Source organism: Anomaloglossus baeobatrachus, chromosome 11, assembly GCF_048569485.1.
Source record: "Anomaloglossus baeobatrachus isolate aAnoBae1 chromosome 11, aAnoBae1.hap1, whole genome shotgun sequence".
Lineage (NCBI taxonomy): Eukaryota > Metazoa > Chordata > Amphibia > Anura > Aromobatidae > Anomaloglossus > Anomaloglossus baeobatrachus.
In genome coordinates, this window is record NC_134363.1 from 141,284,488 (window position 1) to 141,301,738 (window position 17,251).

General features: G+C 51.1%; 1 protein-coding gene across 1 annotated transcript in view; it reads left to right on the plus strand.

Moving 5' to 3' along the window:
• Window positions 1-17,251, plus strand: part of VPS13D (vacuolar protein sorting 13 homolog D) — a 497,408-nt gene that overhangs the window by 125,605 nt on the left and 354,552 nt on the right. The window contains 5 exon segments of the mRNA XM_075327411.1: window positions 4,738-4,805; window positions 4,807-4,909; window positions 5,770-5,900; window positions 5,989-6,121; window positions 6,821-9,034. Of these exon segments, the coding sequence (XP_075183526.1) occupies window positions 4,738-4,805; window positions 4,807-4,909; window positions 5,770-5,900; window positions 5,989-6,121; window positions 6,821-9,034 (2,649 nt within the window).

The window sequence follows — 17,251 nt, forward strand, 5'->3', positions numbered from 1 at the left end:
TATCCCAGTCATTTGCTGAGTCCATGGGACTTTTGTCCAGGACTTTGATGAATATGCATCAGCCCTCCTCACAGGGTGCCTCTAATACTCTTGACAGAGGATTCCTATCCTCTGACCTCCGTCCATCAGAGCTCACAGAGGATTCATCCATCTGGTCCCAGACCCCGTCCTTCTAAGAGAAGGCGCAGGGTTTCCTCCCCCTCCTCATCCACACGGCTCTGTCTCAAGAGCTGACTCGCAAGATGAGGAGGATTGCCCTCACGGGTGGCTCGGAGGCTATGTATCCCATCGATTCTCTGAGGGGTGACTCAGATCTTAGTGACTTGATTGCTTCTATTATTCTGTGCTGGATCTCAATCCGCCAGTCTCAGAGGAGCAACCCTCTTTGGCAGAAAAACATCAGTTTACCTCGCCTAAGAGAGTGAAGAGTGTGTCGGTGGCTGACGGCACCTCACTTTAAGGATTCCACTGACCGTCAGATTGACCTTTTGGCCAAATCTGTGTATGAAGCTGCGGGGGCCCACGTTTTCCCCGACTTTTGCAGCAGTGTGGGCTCTCAAAGCCATCTCTGCTTCTCTGGAGGAGATGCATTCCCTCACCAAGGAATCTATGCCTGAGATGGTTACCTTAACCTCTCAGGCTTCAGCTTTTTCATCTTATGCCATGTCTGCAATGCTAGAGGCTGCTCACGCACTGCGGTGGCTTCAGCTAATTCTCTTGTTATCTGCAGAATTTTGTGGCTTCGAGAGTGGAAGGCAGATTCTTCTTCCAAGAAGTTTCTTGCTGGGCTCCCTTTTGCCTGGTTCACGGCTGTTTGGTGAACAGCTGGATGAAATCATTAAGGAAGCTACTGGCGGGAAGAGTACCTCCATGCCACAAACCAAGACCAGGAAACCCGCCCAGGGTAGGAATCAATCGAGGTTTCGTTCCTTTCGTTCCTCCATCCTCTAAGCCTTCCGCCTCGTCCGCTAACTCAGCTAAGGATCAGAAATCCAACTGGCGCACAAAAGCACGTCCGCAGAAGTCCGCAGGAGGTTCTGCCCACTAAGGCAGCCTCCTCATGACTCTCTGCCCGCTCCAGCCACGTCCTCAGTTGGTGGCAGGCTCCCCCACTTTGGCGACGCTTGGTTAAAGCAAGTTTCCGATCAGTGGGTGAGAGATATCATATCTCACGGCTTCAGGATAGAATTCTCTTCCAGCCCGCCAAACAGATTTTTCTCTCAACTCCCCCCTGCTCCAAGGCCGCCGCCTTCTCACAGGCCGTGGCATCCTTGCAGGCAAACGGTGTGATTGTACCCGTTCCTGCTCGAGAACGGTTCAGAGGTTTTTACTCAACCTCTTCCTAGTTCCAAAAAAGGACGGTACCTTCCGGCCCATCCTGGATCTCAAGCTTCTCAACAAGCATGTCGGGGTGCGGCATTTTCGCATTGAGTCTCTGCGATCAGTCATTGCCTCTATGACCCCAAGGGGATTTCCTGGCGTCCTTCGACATCAGAGATGCCTATCTACATGTGCCAATCGCAGTGTCACACAGACGTTGGTTACTTTTTGCGATAGGAGAGGATCATTTCCAATTCGTGGCTCTCCCCTTCGGGTTAGCCACGGCCCCTCGGGTTTTCACCTAGGTCATGGCGGCAGTGATTGCGGTCCTGCGCCTCTAGGGGTTGGCAGTGCTTCCTTATCTGGGACGACCTTCTGGTCAAGGAGTCCATCCAGCGCAGACTGTCAGCGGAGTGTCTCGCTCACTCTCGCCACTCTAGCCCAATTCGGGTGGCTTGTCAATCTTCCCAAATCCACCCTGACTCCGACCCAGAGTCTCACGTACCCTAGGGATGCAGTTCGAGACTTTGCCGGCACTTGTGAAGTTGCCCTTAGTCAACAGCAGTCTCTCCGGCTAGCGGTGCGCTCTCTGCTGCGGCCCCGCCGTTATACCCTCAAGCGCCTGATGCAGGTGCTGGGTCAAATGGTGGCGTCCATGGAGGCGGTTCCCTTTGCCCAGTTCCATCTGCGCCCCCTGCAGCTGGACATTCTCCGCTGTTGGGGAAGCGGCCTTCCTCCTTACACAGGTTTGTGGCTCTGTCGCCACGGACCAGGAGCTCTCTTCAGTGGTGCTTCGACCCCTCTCCCTGTCCCAAGGGCGCTCCTTTCTGACTCCGTCCTGGGTGATTCTCACCACGGATGCCAGCCTATCCGGCTGGGGAGCGGTATATCTCCACCACAGAGCACAGGGCACTTGGACTCCGTCCGAGTCAGCCCTTTCAATCAATGTGCTGGAAACCAGAGCTGTGCTTCTAGCTCTCTTAGCCTTTCACCACCTGTTGGCGGGCAGGCACATTCGCTGTCCAGTCAGACAACGCGACAGCGGTTGCCTACATCAATCACCAAGGCGGGACACGCAGCCGCCTGGCAATGTTGGAGGTACAACGCATCCTTCAATGGGCGGAGGACTCCAAGTCCACCATATCCGCAGTCCACATCCCAGGCGTAGAAAACTGGGAGGCAGATTATCTCAGCCGTCAATCCGTGGACGGTGGCGAGTGGTCCCTGCACCCGGCAGTGTTTCAGTCAATCTGCCGCAAGTGGGGGCACTCCGGACGTGGACCTAATGGCATCCCGTCACAACAACAAGGTTCCTGTTTACGTGGCTCGCTCCCACGATCCTCAGGCCTTCGCCGCGCACGATCTGGTTCAGGATTGGTCCCAGTTTCGTCTGTCCTACCTGTTTCCCCCTATAGCTCTCTTGCCCAGGAGTCCTGCGCAAGATCAGAATGGAGGGCCGTCGAGTCATCCTCATTGCACCGGACTGGCCCAGGCGAGCTTGGTATCCGGACCTGCTCCAACTGTCCGTAGAGATGCCGTGGCATCTTCCGGATCGTCCAGACCTACTCTCGCAAGGTCCGTTTTTTCCGCCCGAATTCTGCGGCACTCAAATTGACGGCGTGGCCCTTGAGTCCTGGATTTTGACGGCTTCTGGTATTCCTCCTGAAGTCAGCTCCACTATGACTCGGGCCCGTAAGTCTTCCTCCGTCAAGATCTATCACAGGACTTGGGAAAATTTTCCTGTCCTGGTGTCGCTCTTCCGGCCATCCTCCTTGGCCATTCTCGTTGCCGACCCTTCTGTCTTTTTTACAGTCCGGTCTGCAGCTAGGACTGTCCCTCAACTCTCTCAAGGGACAAGTCTCAGCTCTATCAGTGCTGTTCCAGCGGCGTCTCGCCGGCTGGCTCAGGTCCGCACCTTCATGCAAGACGCGTCTCACATCATTCCGCCTTATTGGGCGAGCCCTTGGATCCCTGGGATCCTAACTTGGTCCTCACGGTATTGCAGAAACCCCCTTTTGAGCCCCTTAGGGAGGTTTCTTTGTATCGCCTTTCTCAAAGGGTGGCCTTTCTAGTTGCCATAACTTCTCTCAGGAGAGGTCTCTGATTGCTGCGCTCTCCTCGGAGTCACCTTTTTTGGTTTTTCACCAAGACAAGGTAGTTCTCCGTCCGACTCCGGACTTTCTTCCTAAGGTGGTCTCTCCCTTCCACCTTAACCAGGACATTTCCCTTGCCTTCCTTCTGTCCGGCCCCTGTTCATCGCTTTGAGAAAGCGCTGCATTCTCTGGATCTGGTGCGTGCTCTCCGGATTTATGTGTCTCGCACCGATGCGCTTAGGCGGTGCACCTCTCAAGGTTTTCAAAGCACACTCGACCAGAGCTGTCGGTGCCTCTTGGGCTTTTAGGCAGCAGGCTACGGCTCAACAAGTCTGTCAGGCTGCCACTTGGACTAGCCTGCATACCTTTTCGAAGCACTACCAAGTGCATGCTCATGCAGATGCGAGCTTGGGCAGACGCATCCTTCAGGCGGCTGTCCGCCCACTTGTGAAGTTAGGCTCCGCCTACTTCTTAGTTTTTTCTGTTTATTCCCACCCAGGGACAGCTTTGGAAAGTCCCTTGGTTTGGGTCTCCCATAGGAACGATAAAGAAAAAGAGAATTTTGTTTACTTACCGTAAATTCTTTTTCTTATAGTTCCGTATTGGGAGACCCAGGTCCCTCCCTGTTGCCTGTTGGCAATTTTCTTGTTCCGTGTGTTATCACCGGCTGTTGTCGTGGACAGAGTCTCTGGTTGTTCGGGTTCTTGCTCGGTTCTACTTGTGGGTGGCTATTCTCCTTCAGCTTTTGCACTAAACTGGCTAGATCTGGTTCTGCAGGGGGTGTATAAGCTCAGAGGGAGGAGCTACACTTTTAAGTGTAGTACTTTGTGTGTCCTCCGGAGGCAGAAGCTAAACACCCATGGTCTGGGTCTCCCAATAACGGAACTATAAGAAAAAGAATTTATGGTAAGTAACAAAATTCTCTTTTTTTGAGAATGGACCCCCATGTCACCGATGAGCGATTTTGCACGTTTTTGCAACGATGCAAAATCGCTCATAGATGTCACACGCAACGGCATCGCTATGCGGCCGGATGTGCTCCACCAATTCCGTGACCCTACGAGTTCGCATTAGCGATGTCGTAGCGTGTAAAGCCCCCTTTAGAACACTGCAGGTGCGTACATTACCAACCACCACTTTTGAGCCATTTGGATCCGTTTTAGCTTTGTAATACTGCCACAATATGTCCAATCTTAGATATGAGATGTGGCTTCCGCGCTGCATTGAGCCAGGTCTCCTGTAATCCTGTCCTTGCAATTTTTGTTCATTTCTTATATATATGATTTCCTCGTTTTCTTACCCTCATTTCTTGGTGTTTTTGCAGCCCCTACTGGAGAAGACCCGGTTTTTAAAATGTTGTATGAAAAAAATCCAGTTCATAGCGTGTTTGAGGCGGCGGCTGGAAGTCAGCACCAGACCCTTAAATATAATCTATAACCCTCAAGCAATCACCAAAGTAGCCGACTTCTTTTACAAAGGCAAAGTTCACAGTTCAGGTAATATAGATCTGTTGGTTATCATTTTGCTATGATGAATTTTAACATTTCTTAACAATAACATGGGGAGGCACCGGAGCGTGGATATACGCCCTTCTGCGAGGAGGCTGACTCTAGGTGCAGAGAAAGTGATGTCTGCGCCTGGTGGACTAGACTCTCACGTTACACACTACACAGCTCAGTTTTTGTCTACTGTCCACAAGAGGCAGACACGATGTTTGAATGAATGAATGAATGAATGAATGAATGAATGAATTGAGCTACTTAGTGTCTAGGATAAGGGTATAGCCCACCGGCCAGAGCTAACATGGTTTCTTCCATATATAGTCAGCTTTTTAGTGGCACAGCATATACCCACGGTCTTGTATCCGCCAGAGTCATTATTGAGAAAAGGATTTAACAGTAAATGCAAAAAATCCAATTTTCCTCCTGTTATATGGCAATCTCACCCTCGTTACTGAGATGTACGCAGAGAATTATGTCCCCAGCCATTAGGTATACCGTATAAATATGCTCTCTTCCCCTCTTCCCCTCCCTCCCCCTCCCTCCCCTCCATCTCTCTCCCCCTCCCTCCCCTCCATCTCTCTCCCCCTCCCTCCCCTCCATCTCTCTCCCCCTCCCTCCCCTCCATCTCTCTCCCCCTCCCTCCCCTCCATCTCTCTCCCCCTCCCTCCCCTCCATCTCTCTCCCCCTCCCTCCCCTCCATCTCTCTCCCCCTCCCTCCCCTCCATCTCTCTCCCCCTCCCTCCCCTCCATCTCTCTCCCCCTCCCTCCCCCTCCCCCACCCTCCCCCCCTCCCTCCCTCTCTCCCCATTTTGCTATCAATAGATTTATGTGCGGAATGAATTCTTTCTCTTCAGGGTTTGGATATCAGTCGGAGTTGGAGCTCAGAGTGGCTGAAGCTGCGAGGAGACAATACAATAAGCTAAAAATACAAACAAAAGCCGAAATTCGACAAACGATTGATCGATTACTAGTCGGGGAATTTATTGTAAGTGTTTTGTAACAATGCCTTGTATTTTACTAGATTTATATTTTACCATTGTATGTTTTTCCTGATTTTTATTTATTGTTTTTAGGAAAACAGTCGTCGCTGGACGTTGCGTCTTGATATCTGTGCTCCTCAGGTCATCTTTCCTGATGATTTTCTCAGCAAAGATCCAGTTCTAGTAGTGGTGGACCTAGGAAGAATTTTACTGACCAATTCCCAAGGTACTAATCTTGAGTTACATCCTTATGGTTTCAAAGTTTTCGCAAAGCTTGATCTGGTGATTGACCATCAGTGCATTTTTTGTAAATCGTACGGTAATGTGATGAGGTTTGCTTTGTGTCTAACAAGAAGTGCATTCATAATTCTGATGACCAGCAGAAGTGTGTATTTAAGGCACCTCCCCTAATGGGAGGGTGCCTTTAATACACAGTGCCTCTCAGCCATAGGTTGAGAGGCATCGCTTAGAAATTGTGTGCCAGCTCTTTAAGAGGAAGACCGGTGTGTGCATGTGTCTCTTAGGTGTACTCCCAGGAACCCTGTGCAGCATGTACAGGACCCGGGAGGGGAGGAAGGCAGGAGAGCACGCGGAAGGGGAGAACTGCTGGACCTGGCAATGGCAGTGCGTGTGTCCTGCAGGGATGCCAGCGCTACACCAGGCCATAAAACAGGGATCAAACACTGACAAAAGATAACTCTCGATCTCCTAACCTGAACAGAACTATATGTTCCAAAGGACACTGAAATTGATTTGTCGCTTACAGTGAGATTGCGGTGCTGCTCGGTGTCACAAGCAGAGACAAAAAGGCGAGGCACCAATGCAGATGTCATTCTTAATGATTATGTTATATTTATGTATATTTCCCTGTATTTTATGTGCAACGCATAAGACTATTTGCTTCTTTTTACTTTTTCTCTTCCAGACCATTGCAAGCGAAAAGTTTTAGATCAGTTTACTTCTGAAACAAATGACCTAAGCGATGATGAGTATAAAACCCCTTTAGCAACCCCTACCAACAGTCCTCCACCAGAAATGGATGTCAAAGCCGGAGTGGATACGCCTAGTGGCAGTGGATCGGTGCTGAGCGAGGAACAGTTAGAAGCCTATTTACTAAGCAACAAAATGTACGAAAAATACACGCTGTCTTTTAAGGACTTGCAGATCATGGTGGGACACGTGAAAGACAACTGGAAACATATTCAAGACAATGAAGTTGGACCAACACACGTTGTGGAAAAGTTCAACGTCCATTTACAACTGGAGCGGAGACTGATTTACACCTCGGATCCACAGTACCCCGGCGCCGTGCTTTCTGGTACCCTGCCGGATCTTAAAATCCATGTCAACGAGGACAAGATATTTGCTTTAAGAAAATGCTTTACAAGCTTATCCAACTCTGAGAACAGGACAGCTGATAATATGATCCTTAGGAAGGAGAAAATCTTTCTTGACACTGAGAACCGTGGAAGGATGCCGGACTCGGTGATGAACCTGACACAAAGCATAGTCACCCTGGAGCAGCACACCAGAGAAGTTCTTGTGGAGTCCAAGCTTCTTCTCGCGGAGTTTAAAATTAATTATATGCAGCTTGGTGTAGAAAGCTGCGGCCGCTACATCTCACTTCTTAAAGTCTTCGGTACCAATGCCCATTTTGTAAAGAGACCCTATGACGCAGAGGTTTCTCTCACCGTCCACGGTCTTCTCATGGTGGACACCATGCAGACGTACGGATCGGACTTCGATCTTCTGATGGCCTCTCACAAAAACTTGTGTTTAGATGCCCCAACTGGAAGTCTTCGGGAAAGCCGAGCGCAGTCTCCAGTGTCTGATACCAATGATTTTTCACCATCTAATTCTTACCCGAGCCAAAATAAGTATAACTCGCTTGAAAACATCACCTTAAAAGATCAAGAATCACTTATAAAGATTGAGTACCAATTTGTGAGCTCGGAGTGTCCGTCAATGAATTTGGACAGCTCCTTGCAAGTGATGACTGTGCAGGTGAACAACTTAGACATCATCCTTAACCCTGAAACAATTGTAGAACTCATTGCTTTTCTTCAGAAGTCTTTTCCCCGAGATAACGATGATCTTAGTCCTCAGCCTTTAAAAACTGACTTTGAGACCAACTACAGCAAGCAGGAGACTTACCAGTCAACATATGAGCAAAACACCCAAGTAGCCATCGACATTAATAGGTTAAACATTCTCCTCTTCAGGACGGTTGCCATGCCTGATGGAAATAATAGTGGGCGGAAGATTGCCACTGCCAGCGTAGGAGGAACAAAAGTCAACCTGTCGTTAGGGAGTCGATTTTCGGTCAATGGTTCCCTTGGTTGCCTTCAGCTGATGGACCTAGCACAAGATTCTTCTAAAAACCAATATGTGATTAGTATAGGAAATACCACAACTTCTGAGAACCAAGGAAGTGATGGTGATTGCTTTGAAGATTTTTTTGTTCATAGATACGCAACTTACGTTCCAATGGAGGCTTTAAATTTTACATTTATCGAACAATCCAAGGAAGAATTTGCCCTCAACCTTAACATGGCTTCTTTACACTATAACCATTCAGCCAAATTCCTAAAAGAGCTGACCCTATCCATGGACGAACTTGAAGATAACTTCCGTAACATGCTGAAAACTGCAGCCTCCAAAGTGTCTTCTGTCCTGGCCACCAAAACGGCAGAGTATAGCGAGATGGTTTCGTTATTTGAAACCCCCCGTAAACTTCGGGACTCAATGATGTACGAGACTGATGAATACGACGGACCCTGTCCCATCAATGTCAAAACGGAGCCTGTAAAACTTATTCTAAATATCAACATTGAGTCTCCGATTGTGTCCATACCTCGTAGTCCTGGAAGTCCTGAGCTTCTGGTTGGTCATCTAGGGCAAATATTTATACAGAATTTTGTATCCGATGATGAGCAGTCTAGAAGCGACAGGTTACAAGTTGAAATCAAGGATATTAAGCTCTACTCATTGAATAGTAGTGTTCTTGCCGGACGCAAAGATCTTCAGTGTTCAGAACAAGCATCTTCACGTCCGATGTCCAGCTCTGCTAGTGTCAGCAGTCAGGAGGAGGCACATTTCACCCGCAGTGATTTCTTTGAATCCCTGCAAAAGAATCAAGGTGAGCAGGCCTTAATAATACTTAGTTGTGATGTAGTTACACTGTTCCAGTAATATATTAACATATGTAATGAGAAGAGTGGTGCGGGCTCAGGAGTTCAGCCTGCTCTACACAACTAGCACCTACTTCTAACCGCTGCGATCAGAGCTAGCTCCGATCACCTTGTTTTAAGTGCCTAAGTGCCTCGGTCAGTTTTTGACAGCGGAATCTTAAGTGTTGTCATCCCAGGTGCCGAAGGATTTACATGGCACTTGTGGATCTGTTTATGGCCCCTTTCTCGCTGCTATCTCTGTGCTCCTAGTGAAGACCAGATCAAAACTTTTATGTATCCCCAAAATGATACCAATAAGACTACAGCTCACGATAGAAAAAACAAGCCGCCCTTCAGCTTGATGAACTGAGCAAGAGAAAACAAAAATCATGTAGGTCTCTGAAAATGCCGACATTATTAAAATATATTTTCTTTGTCGCTCCATTGGGAGACCCAGACAATTGGGTGTATAACTTCTGCCTCCGGAGGCCACACAAAGTATTACACTCAAAAGTGTAACCCCTCCCCTCTGCCTATACACCCTCCCGTGCCTCACGGGCTCCTCAGTTTTATGCTTCGTGTGGAAGGAGGCACACATCCACTCATGCATTCCCATTTTAGTCAGCAGCAGCTGCTGATGTTATCGGTTGGAAGAAAAGAGGGCTCCCACGGGGCCCCCGGCATGCTCCCTTCTCACCCCACTACGTCGGCGGTGCTGTTAAGGTTGAGGTACCCATTGCGGGTACGACGGCCGGAGCCTCATGCCGTATTTCCTTCACCATCCCTTGGGGGCTCTGGGAGAAGTGGGATCCTGAGCGGTCATCCAGGTACTGGGACCGTGCTCCCTCCGCAGCCCCTGTGTGAAATCTGCCAGACCGGAGTATTTTCTTCATCAGGGACCGGGCCCTGCATCTGTCAGGTACTCTGTGTCCCCATGGGGACGGTTCATGGAGCGCCTGGCACCCGGACGCTGCAAGGGCTGCTAGGCCGTGAAAGCCGGGGGACTTCCGCGCCGACCGCGCCTGTTTGTCGGCCGCGGTCATATATTTAGTCCCCGGCTTCAGTTGCGGCCTACTTGCAAAATCTCGCCCCCGGACCTGTCTGTCAGGGTAGGGGCGGGACAGCCGACCGGACGCTGCCTGGGACACACAGCGGCTGCTGATCCGTGAAAGCCGGGGGACTTCCGTGCCGACCGCGCCTGCTTGTCAGCCGCGGTCATAAATTTAGTCCCCGGCTTCAGTTGCGGCCTACTGGCAAAACTCCCGCCCCCGGACCTGTCTGTCAGGGTAGGGGCGGGACAGCCGTCCTGACGTCGGCAGTGAGGGCCGGAGCATCCTGTATGCTTCCTCCCCCCTCTTTGATCACAATAGGGACCCCAGATTCCCGCACGTTTTCCTGGTGCCGCCCACCGCTCCACTCCCCCTCTGAGAGCTCCAGCAGCCATTTTTTTCAGACATTCTGCGCGGGAGAATCATCAGGAAAGAGCTCTTCACCGCTGGGAGACCTGGAGCAGGGAATCTGGAGGACACACACACCGCTTTTTAGCGGTCGGTAAGCCACACCGGTCATCCGGTGCTGGTCTCCCTGGGGTGCCTGAATAGATACGTATTATATATCTTTATATATATATATATATATCTCTGTTCGGCCGGGCTGTATACTCTTCCCTTATACCCTCTGTGATCACTCTCCTGGGACACAACAGCATGTCGTCCACAAGGAGCAAGAGCACTAAGGCACAGGGTTTCTTTGCGACCTGTACCTCTTGTGGGGCTATGTTGCCTGCGGGTTCCACATACCCTCACTGTGAGCAATGCTCGACCCCTGTTACACTGACTCAGCCGGAGCCGCGACCACTTGTGGGCCCCTCGGCTCAGGTAGACCCCCATGCTACCACTGTCCAGGCGGCAGGGACAGAGTTTGCAGTTTTTGCTGAGAAGCTCTCTGAGTCACTTTCACAATCCATGGCTAAGTCTATGGACAAATGGTCTGCCAAGCTGCTAGAAGCCTTGCAGTCCAGACCGGTCCTTACACAGACCCAGGACACTGTTGGATCGGCGCCTCCAGGTCCCTCTCGGTCCACGCCGCAGCGCGCTCCCGAGGTGGGCTCTAGGTTTCACGTGGAGGACTCCTCCACGGACCACAGCCCCAGACCAGCTAAGCGGGCCCGCTTGGAATCCTCAGCTTCATCTCGCTGCTCAGGTTCCCGGCTGGAGGACTCGCTGGAGGACGAGGCGGAGGTCGCAGCTCAGGGCTCTGACCATGACGTTGCCCTCAACCTTGATACACCTGAAGGGGACGCCTTAGTAAATGATCTTATCTCGTCCATCAACCAGGTGTTAGATCTATCTCCCCCGCCTCCACCTATAGAGGAGTCGGCTTCTCAGCAGGAGAAACACCAGTTTCGGTTCCCCAAACGTACACGGAGTGCGTTTTTCGACCACTCTAACTTCAAGGATGCTGTCCAGAAACCCAGAGCGGTTCCGGACAAACGCTTTACTAAGCGCCTTGCTGACACACGTTACCCCTTCCCCTCTGACGTAGTTAAGGGTTGGGCTCAGTGTCCCAAGGTGGATCCTCCAGTCTCTAGATTGGCGGCTAGATCTGTGGTATCGGTTGCAGATGGCTCATCGCTAAAAGATGCCACTGACAGGCAGATAGAGCTCCTGGTGAAATCCATCTATGAAGCCACGGGCGCGTCCTTTGCCCCGGCTTTTGCAGCCGTGTGGGCACTCCAAGCTATCTCGGCTTGTCTAACCGAGATTGATGCGGTCACACGTACTTCTGCTCCGCAGGTTGCGTCTTTGACTTCTCAGGCGTCGGCGTTTTCTTCATACGCCATGAATGCAGTCCTAGACTCTGCTAGCCGTACAGCGGTGGCATCCGCTAATTCTGTGGCAGTCCGCAGAGCCATGTCGCTGCGCGAATGGAAGGCAGACTCGGCTTCCAAGAGATTCCTAACCGGTTTGCCGTTTTCTGGCGACCGATTGTTTGGAGAACGATTGGATGAGATTATTAAAGAATCCAAGGGAAAGGACTCCTCCTTACCCCAGTCCAGACCGAAGCGACCTCAGCAACGTAAGATATAATCGAGGTTTCGGTCCTTTCGCCCCTCCGCCAAGTCCCAATCCTCTTCGTCCAATAGGCCGGAGAAAGGTCAGAGGAACTCCTACGCGTGGTGGTCTAAGTCACGCCCCCAAAAGGCTGCCGGAGGCACTGCCTCCAAGGCGGCCTCCTCATGACTCTTGGCATCCCCGAACCGCATCCTCGGTCGGTGGCAGGCTCTCCCGCTTTTGCGACACCCGGTGGCCACATGTTCAAGACCGATGGGTGAGAGACATTCTGTCTCACGGTTACAGGATAGAGTTCACCTCTCGTCCTCCAACTCGTTTCTTCACAACCTCCCCCCCCCGCTCGGGCCGACGCACTTCTTCAGGCAGTGGCCGCTCTGAAGACAGAAGGAGTTGTGATTCCCGTCCCCCCTCAGGAACAGGGGCGCGGCTTTTACTCCAACTTGTTCGTGGTGCCAAAGAAGGACGGTTCATTCCGTCCCGTTCTGGACCTCAAACTGCTCAACAGACATGTGAGAACCAGACGGTTCAGGATGGAATCTCTCCGCTCGGTCATCGCTTCGATGTCACAGGGAGACTTTCTCGCATCGATCGACATCAAAGATGCTTATCTCCATGTGCCGATCGCACCCGAACATCAACGCTTCTGGCGTTTCGCCATAGGGGACGAACACCTTCAGTTCGTGGCATTGCCTTTCGGCTTGGCGACAGCCCCACGGGTTTTCACCAAAGTCATGGCATCCGTTGTGGCGGTCCTACACTCCCAAGGCCACTCGGTGATTCCCTACTTAGACGATCTCCTAGTCAGGGCACCGTCTCGGGAGGCGTGTCAACACAGCCTTACCGTCGCTCTGGAGACTCTCCAGCAGTTCGGGTGGATCATCAACTTTCCAAAATCCAAGTTGACACCTACCCAGTCATTGACCTACCTCGGGATGGAGTTTCATACCCAGTCAGCGGTAGTCAAGCTACCACTGGACAAACAGCTTTCTCTGCAAGCAGGGGTGCAATCTCTTCTTCAGAGTCAGTCACACCCATTGAGGCGCCTCATGCACTTCCTAGGGAAGATGGTGGCAGCGATGGAGGCAGTGCCCTTCGCGCAATTTCATCTACGCCCACTCCAATGGGACATTCTCCACAAGTGGGACAAGAGATCGACTTCCCTCGACAAGAATGTCTCTCTTTCCCTGGCAACCAAGACGTCTCTTCAGTGGTGGCTTCTTCCCACTTGCGGCCCTCAACCTGACTGTGTGGCCATTGAGTCCTGGCTCCTAGCATCGTCAGGGTTATCTCAGGATGTTATTGCCACTATGAGACAAGCCAGGAAACCGACGTCCGCCAAGATCTATTACAGGACTTGGCGGATATTCTTGTCCTGGTGCTCTGTGAATGGGTTTACTCCCTGGCCTTTTGCCTTACCCATTTTTCTTTCCTTCCTTGAATCTGGAATGGGCAAAGGTTTGTCACTAAGCTCTCTCAAGGGACAAGTATCGGCGCTCTCAGTATTTTTTCAAAGGCGCCTGGCCAGGCTCCCGCAGGTCCGCACGTTCCTGCAAGGAGTATGCCACATAGTCCCACCTTACAAGCGCCCACTAGAGCCCTGGGACCTTAACAGGGTGCTAACGGCTCTTCAGAAACCACCTTTCGAGCCGCTGCGAGATGTCTCCTTATCACGTCTTCCGCAAAAGGTGGCATTTCTAGTGGCAGTCACATCACTCCGAAGAGTGTCGGATCTTGCAGCGCTGTCATGCAAAGCCCCCTTCCTGGTTTTTCACCAGGTTAAGGTGGTTCTGCGTCCTGTTCCGGAATTTCTCCCTAAGGTGGTATCTCCTTTTCATCTCAATCAGGATATCACCTTACCTTCTTTTTGCCCTAATCCAATTCACCGATGTGAAAAGGATTTGCACTCATTAGATCTAGTGAGAGCACTCCGGTACTACGTGTCTCGCACAGCGCCCCTGCGCCGTTCAGATGCACTCTTTGTACTTGTCGCCGGTCAGCGTAAGGGTTCGCAGGCTTCCAAGTCAACCTTGGCTCGGTGGATCAAGGAACCGATTCTTGAAGCTTACCGTTCTTCGGGGCTTCCGCTTCCTTCGGGGCTGAAAGCCCATTCTACCAGAGCCGTGGGTGCGTCCTGGGCATTGCGGCACCGGGCGACGGCTCAGCAGGTGTGTCAGGCAGCTACCTGGTCTAGCCTGCACACTTTCACGAAACACTATCAGGTGCATACCTATGCTTCGGCAGATGCCAGTCTAGGTAGGCGAGTCCTTCAGGCGGCGGTTGCCCACCTGTAAGAGGGAGCCGTGTCGGCTCTATTTATCGAGGTATTCATTTACCCACCCAGGGACTGCTTTTGGACGTCCCAATTGTCTGGGTCTCCCAATGGAGCGACAAAGAAGGGAATTTTGTTTACTTACCGTAAATTCCTTTTCTTCTAGCTCCAATTGGGAGACCCAGCACCCGCCCCTGTTCCCTTCGGGCTTGTTGTTCTGTTGTGTACACATGTTGTTCATGTTCAATTGTTTCTTTGGTTCATGGTTTCAGTTCTCCGAACATCCTTCGGATTGAATTTACCTTAGACCAATTTATAAGTTTCCTCCTTCCTGCTCTTGCACCAAAACTGAGGAGCCCGTGAGGCACGGGAGGGTGTATAGGCAGAGGGGAGGGGTTACACTTTTGAGTGTAATACTTTGTGTGGCCTCCGGAGGCAGAAGCTATACACCCAATTGTCTGGGTCTCCCAATTGGAGCTAGAAGAAAAGGAATTTACGGTAAGTAAACAAAATTCCCTTCTTTATAAAGTTTAGAATTTTTTAAAGCCACTAAAATAATTGATAAAATGTATAACTGTGACCGTACTGACCAGAAAAATCACGTTGCCGGCTTATTTTTACTGTACAAATGAACATCAGAATTATTTTTTTCTCGTTTTTCAAGACAAAATACAGTGTGTCCACCCATATCCTGTCCACCGCCATTAACTTGAGAACAGCGGCATCTATAGATATAGAAGTGGTGTCTAGGTATAGTAAAGTAGCCATGCTCTACACAATGAAACCACCTATAGTGCCACCTGGTGGAAAACAATGGAGTTAGCATTTTTTTATCTCAAACGGAACGAGATAGATAGAGAAAAAAAGTGAATTACAAAGTTGTTTTCCACCAGGCCGCGCTTTAGGTGGTTTCATTGCGTAGCGCATGGCTACTTTACTATACCTAGACACCACTTCTATGCCTACAGCTGCCGCCGTTCTCAAGTTAATGGAGGTGGACAGGATATGGGTGGATACACTGTATAGTGAACTGAACGTTGTCATTCATAATTACGTTCAATGCAACAAAGCAAGACTTCATACAGCTACTTCGACTGAAAAATAAGTTTATGGCTCTTTGAAGACCAATTGCCAGGTTATAGTCGTCCAGTTCTTGCTCTTATTTTATTCCCATTTCTCCCCTGAATATTCATTTTTTATTTTAAATTCCGTCACACGGTTCCAGAGATATGGGACTTTTTAGATCTAATTTTTGTTACCATAAGACAGGTGCTCACAGGGTCCTTTAAGGCGTGTTTCTTTATCGTTCCTATGGGAGACCCAGACATTGGGTGTATAGCTTCTGCCTCCGGAGGACACACAAAGTACTACACTCAAAAGTGTAGCTCCTCCCTCTGAGCTTATACACCCCCTGGAGAAACCAGATCTAGCCAGTTCATTGCTTTGTGTTCAGGAGGCATACATCCACACATGCATTCTCATCTGATTTTTCATTTTTTTGGAAAGAGTTTGAAGAAAAGCGGGTCCAAGTCTGGACCCCCGGCATGTCCCTTCTCACCCCACTGTGTCGGCGGTGCTGTTAAGGTTGATTCCAAGGCTGGAGCCTTGCATGCCGCGCTCCTTCACCATCCCTCGGGCTCTGGCTTGAAGTGGGAGCCAGCACGGTTCTCCATGCTTTGCAGGAGACCGGTCTCCATCCGCAGCCCTTCAGGATCCTGCTGGACGGAGCACTCATCCCCAGGGACTTGGAACCCTGCGTCTCAGCAAGCTAAGTACCTGAGACGTTTATATTCTGGGGGTCCCTGTACTTTATTATGGTGGGAGAGTGTGCTGAGTGAGTTTTCTGACATTTCCGGCCGGTTCTCTGGCTGTCGCCTGAGAACCGCGCCGATGGTGCCTGCGCGCTGGCCGCACTGCTCAAATTTAGGCCCCGGCTTCGCCGGAGGCCTACTTTCGATTTCACTGCCCTAGCATGTCATTCATGCAGAAGGGACAGTGCGGCTCCGCCCAGCGGATGGTTTGCACAGGGGAGAGACACTCCTCACTGAGTACATGTCTCCTCCCCTGTAAGTCTATTTGGCCCTCCAGTTCCCGCTCTCAGAGTTGGTCCCGCCCCCTCTCCTCGCTCCGGCGCCATTTTATCAGCGTTTGCTCTGCGATCATCACTGGCTGCAGCATCCCTGCTGAGGTGCTTGGGGGTCCGGGCTTCGGGATCTGGAGGGCACACAACACCGCTCCAGCGGTCTGGTAAGCCACAACCTCCGGTTGTGGGCCTCTGTATATACTCTCTGGGGGTCACTCTAGCAGAGCCCCCACTCCAGCAGCATGTCACACACGAGGAGCAAGGCTCAAAAGCTGTACTCAGTATGTACTGCATGTAAGCTCATACTGCCGGACCCGAGCACCTATCCACATTGTGATGCCTGCTCTAACCTGACAGTGCCTCAGCCTGGAATCGCACCCACAGTGGTCTCTCCGGCTGCTCCTGCTCCTGTGGCTGAACCCCCGGCTTGGGTAGAATCCTTAACCAGGTCTATCTCCCAGTCTTTTGCTGACTCCATGGGACAGCTGTCCCGGACTTTGCTGAACATGCATCAGCCCCCTTCACAGGGCGCCTCTGCTGCTAGGGCTCTCTCAGCGGAGCTCACAGAGGATTCATCATCTGGTCCCAGACCCCGTCCTCTTAAGAGGAGACGTAGGGCTCCCTCCCCTTCCTCGTCCCGGGGCTCTGTTTCAGAGGCTGACTCGCAGGACGAGGAGGATGCCTTTACAGGGGGCTCGGAGGCTACCTCCATGTGCCCCATGGATCTGTCCGAAAGTGACTCAGATGTTAGTGATTTGAT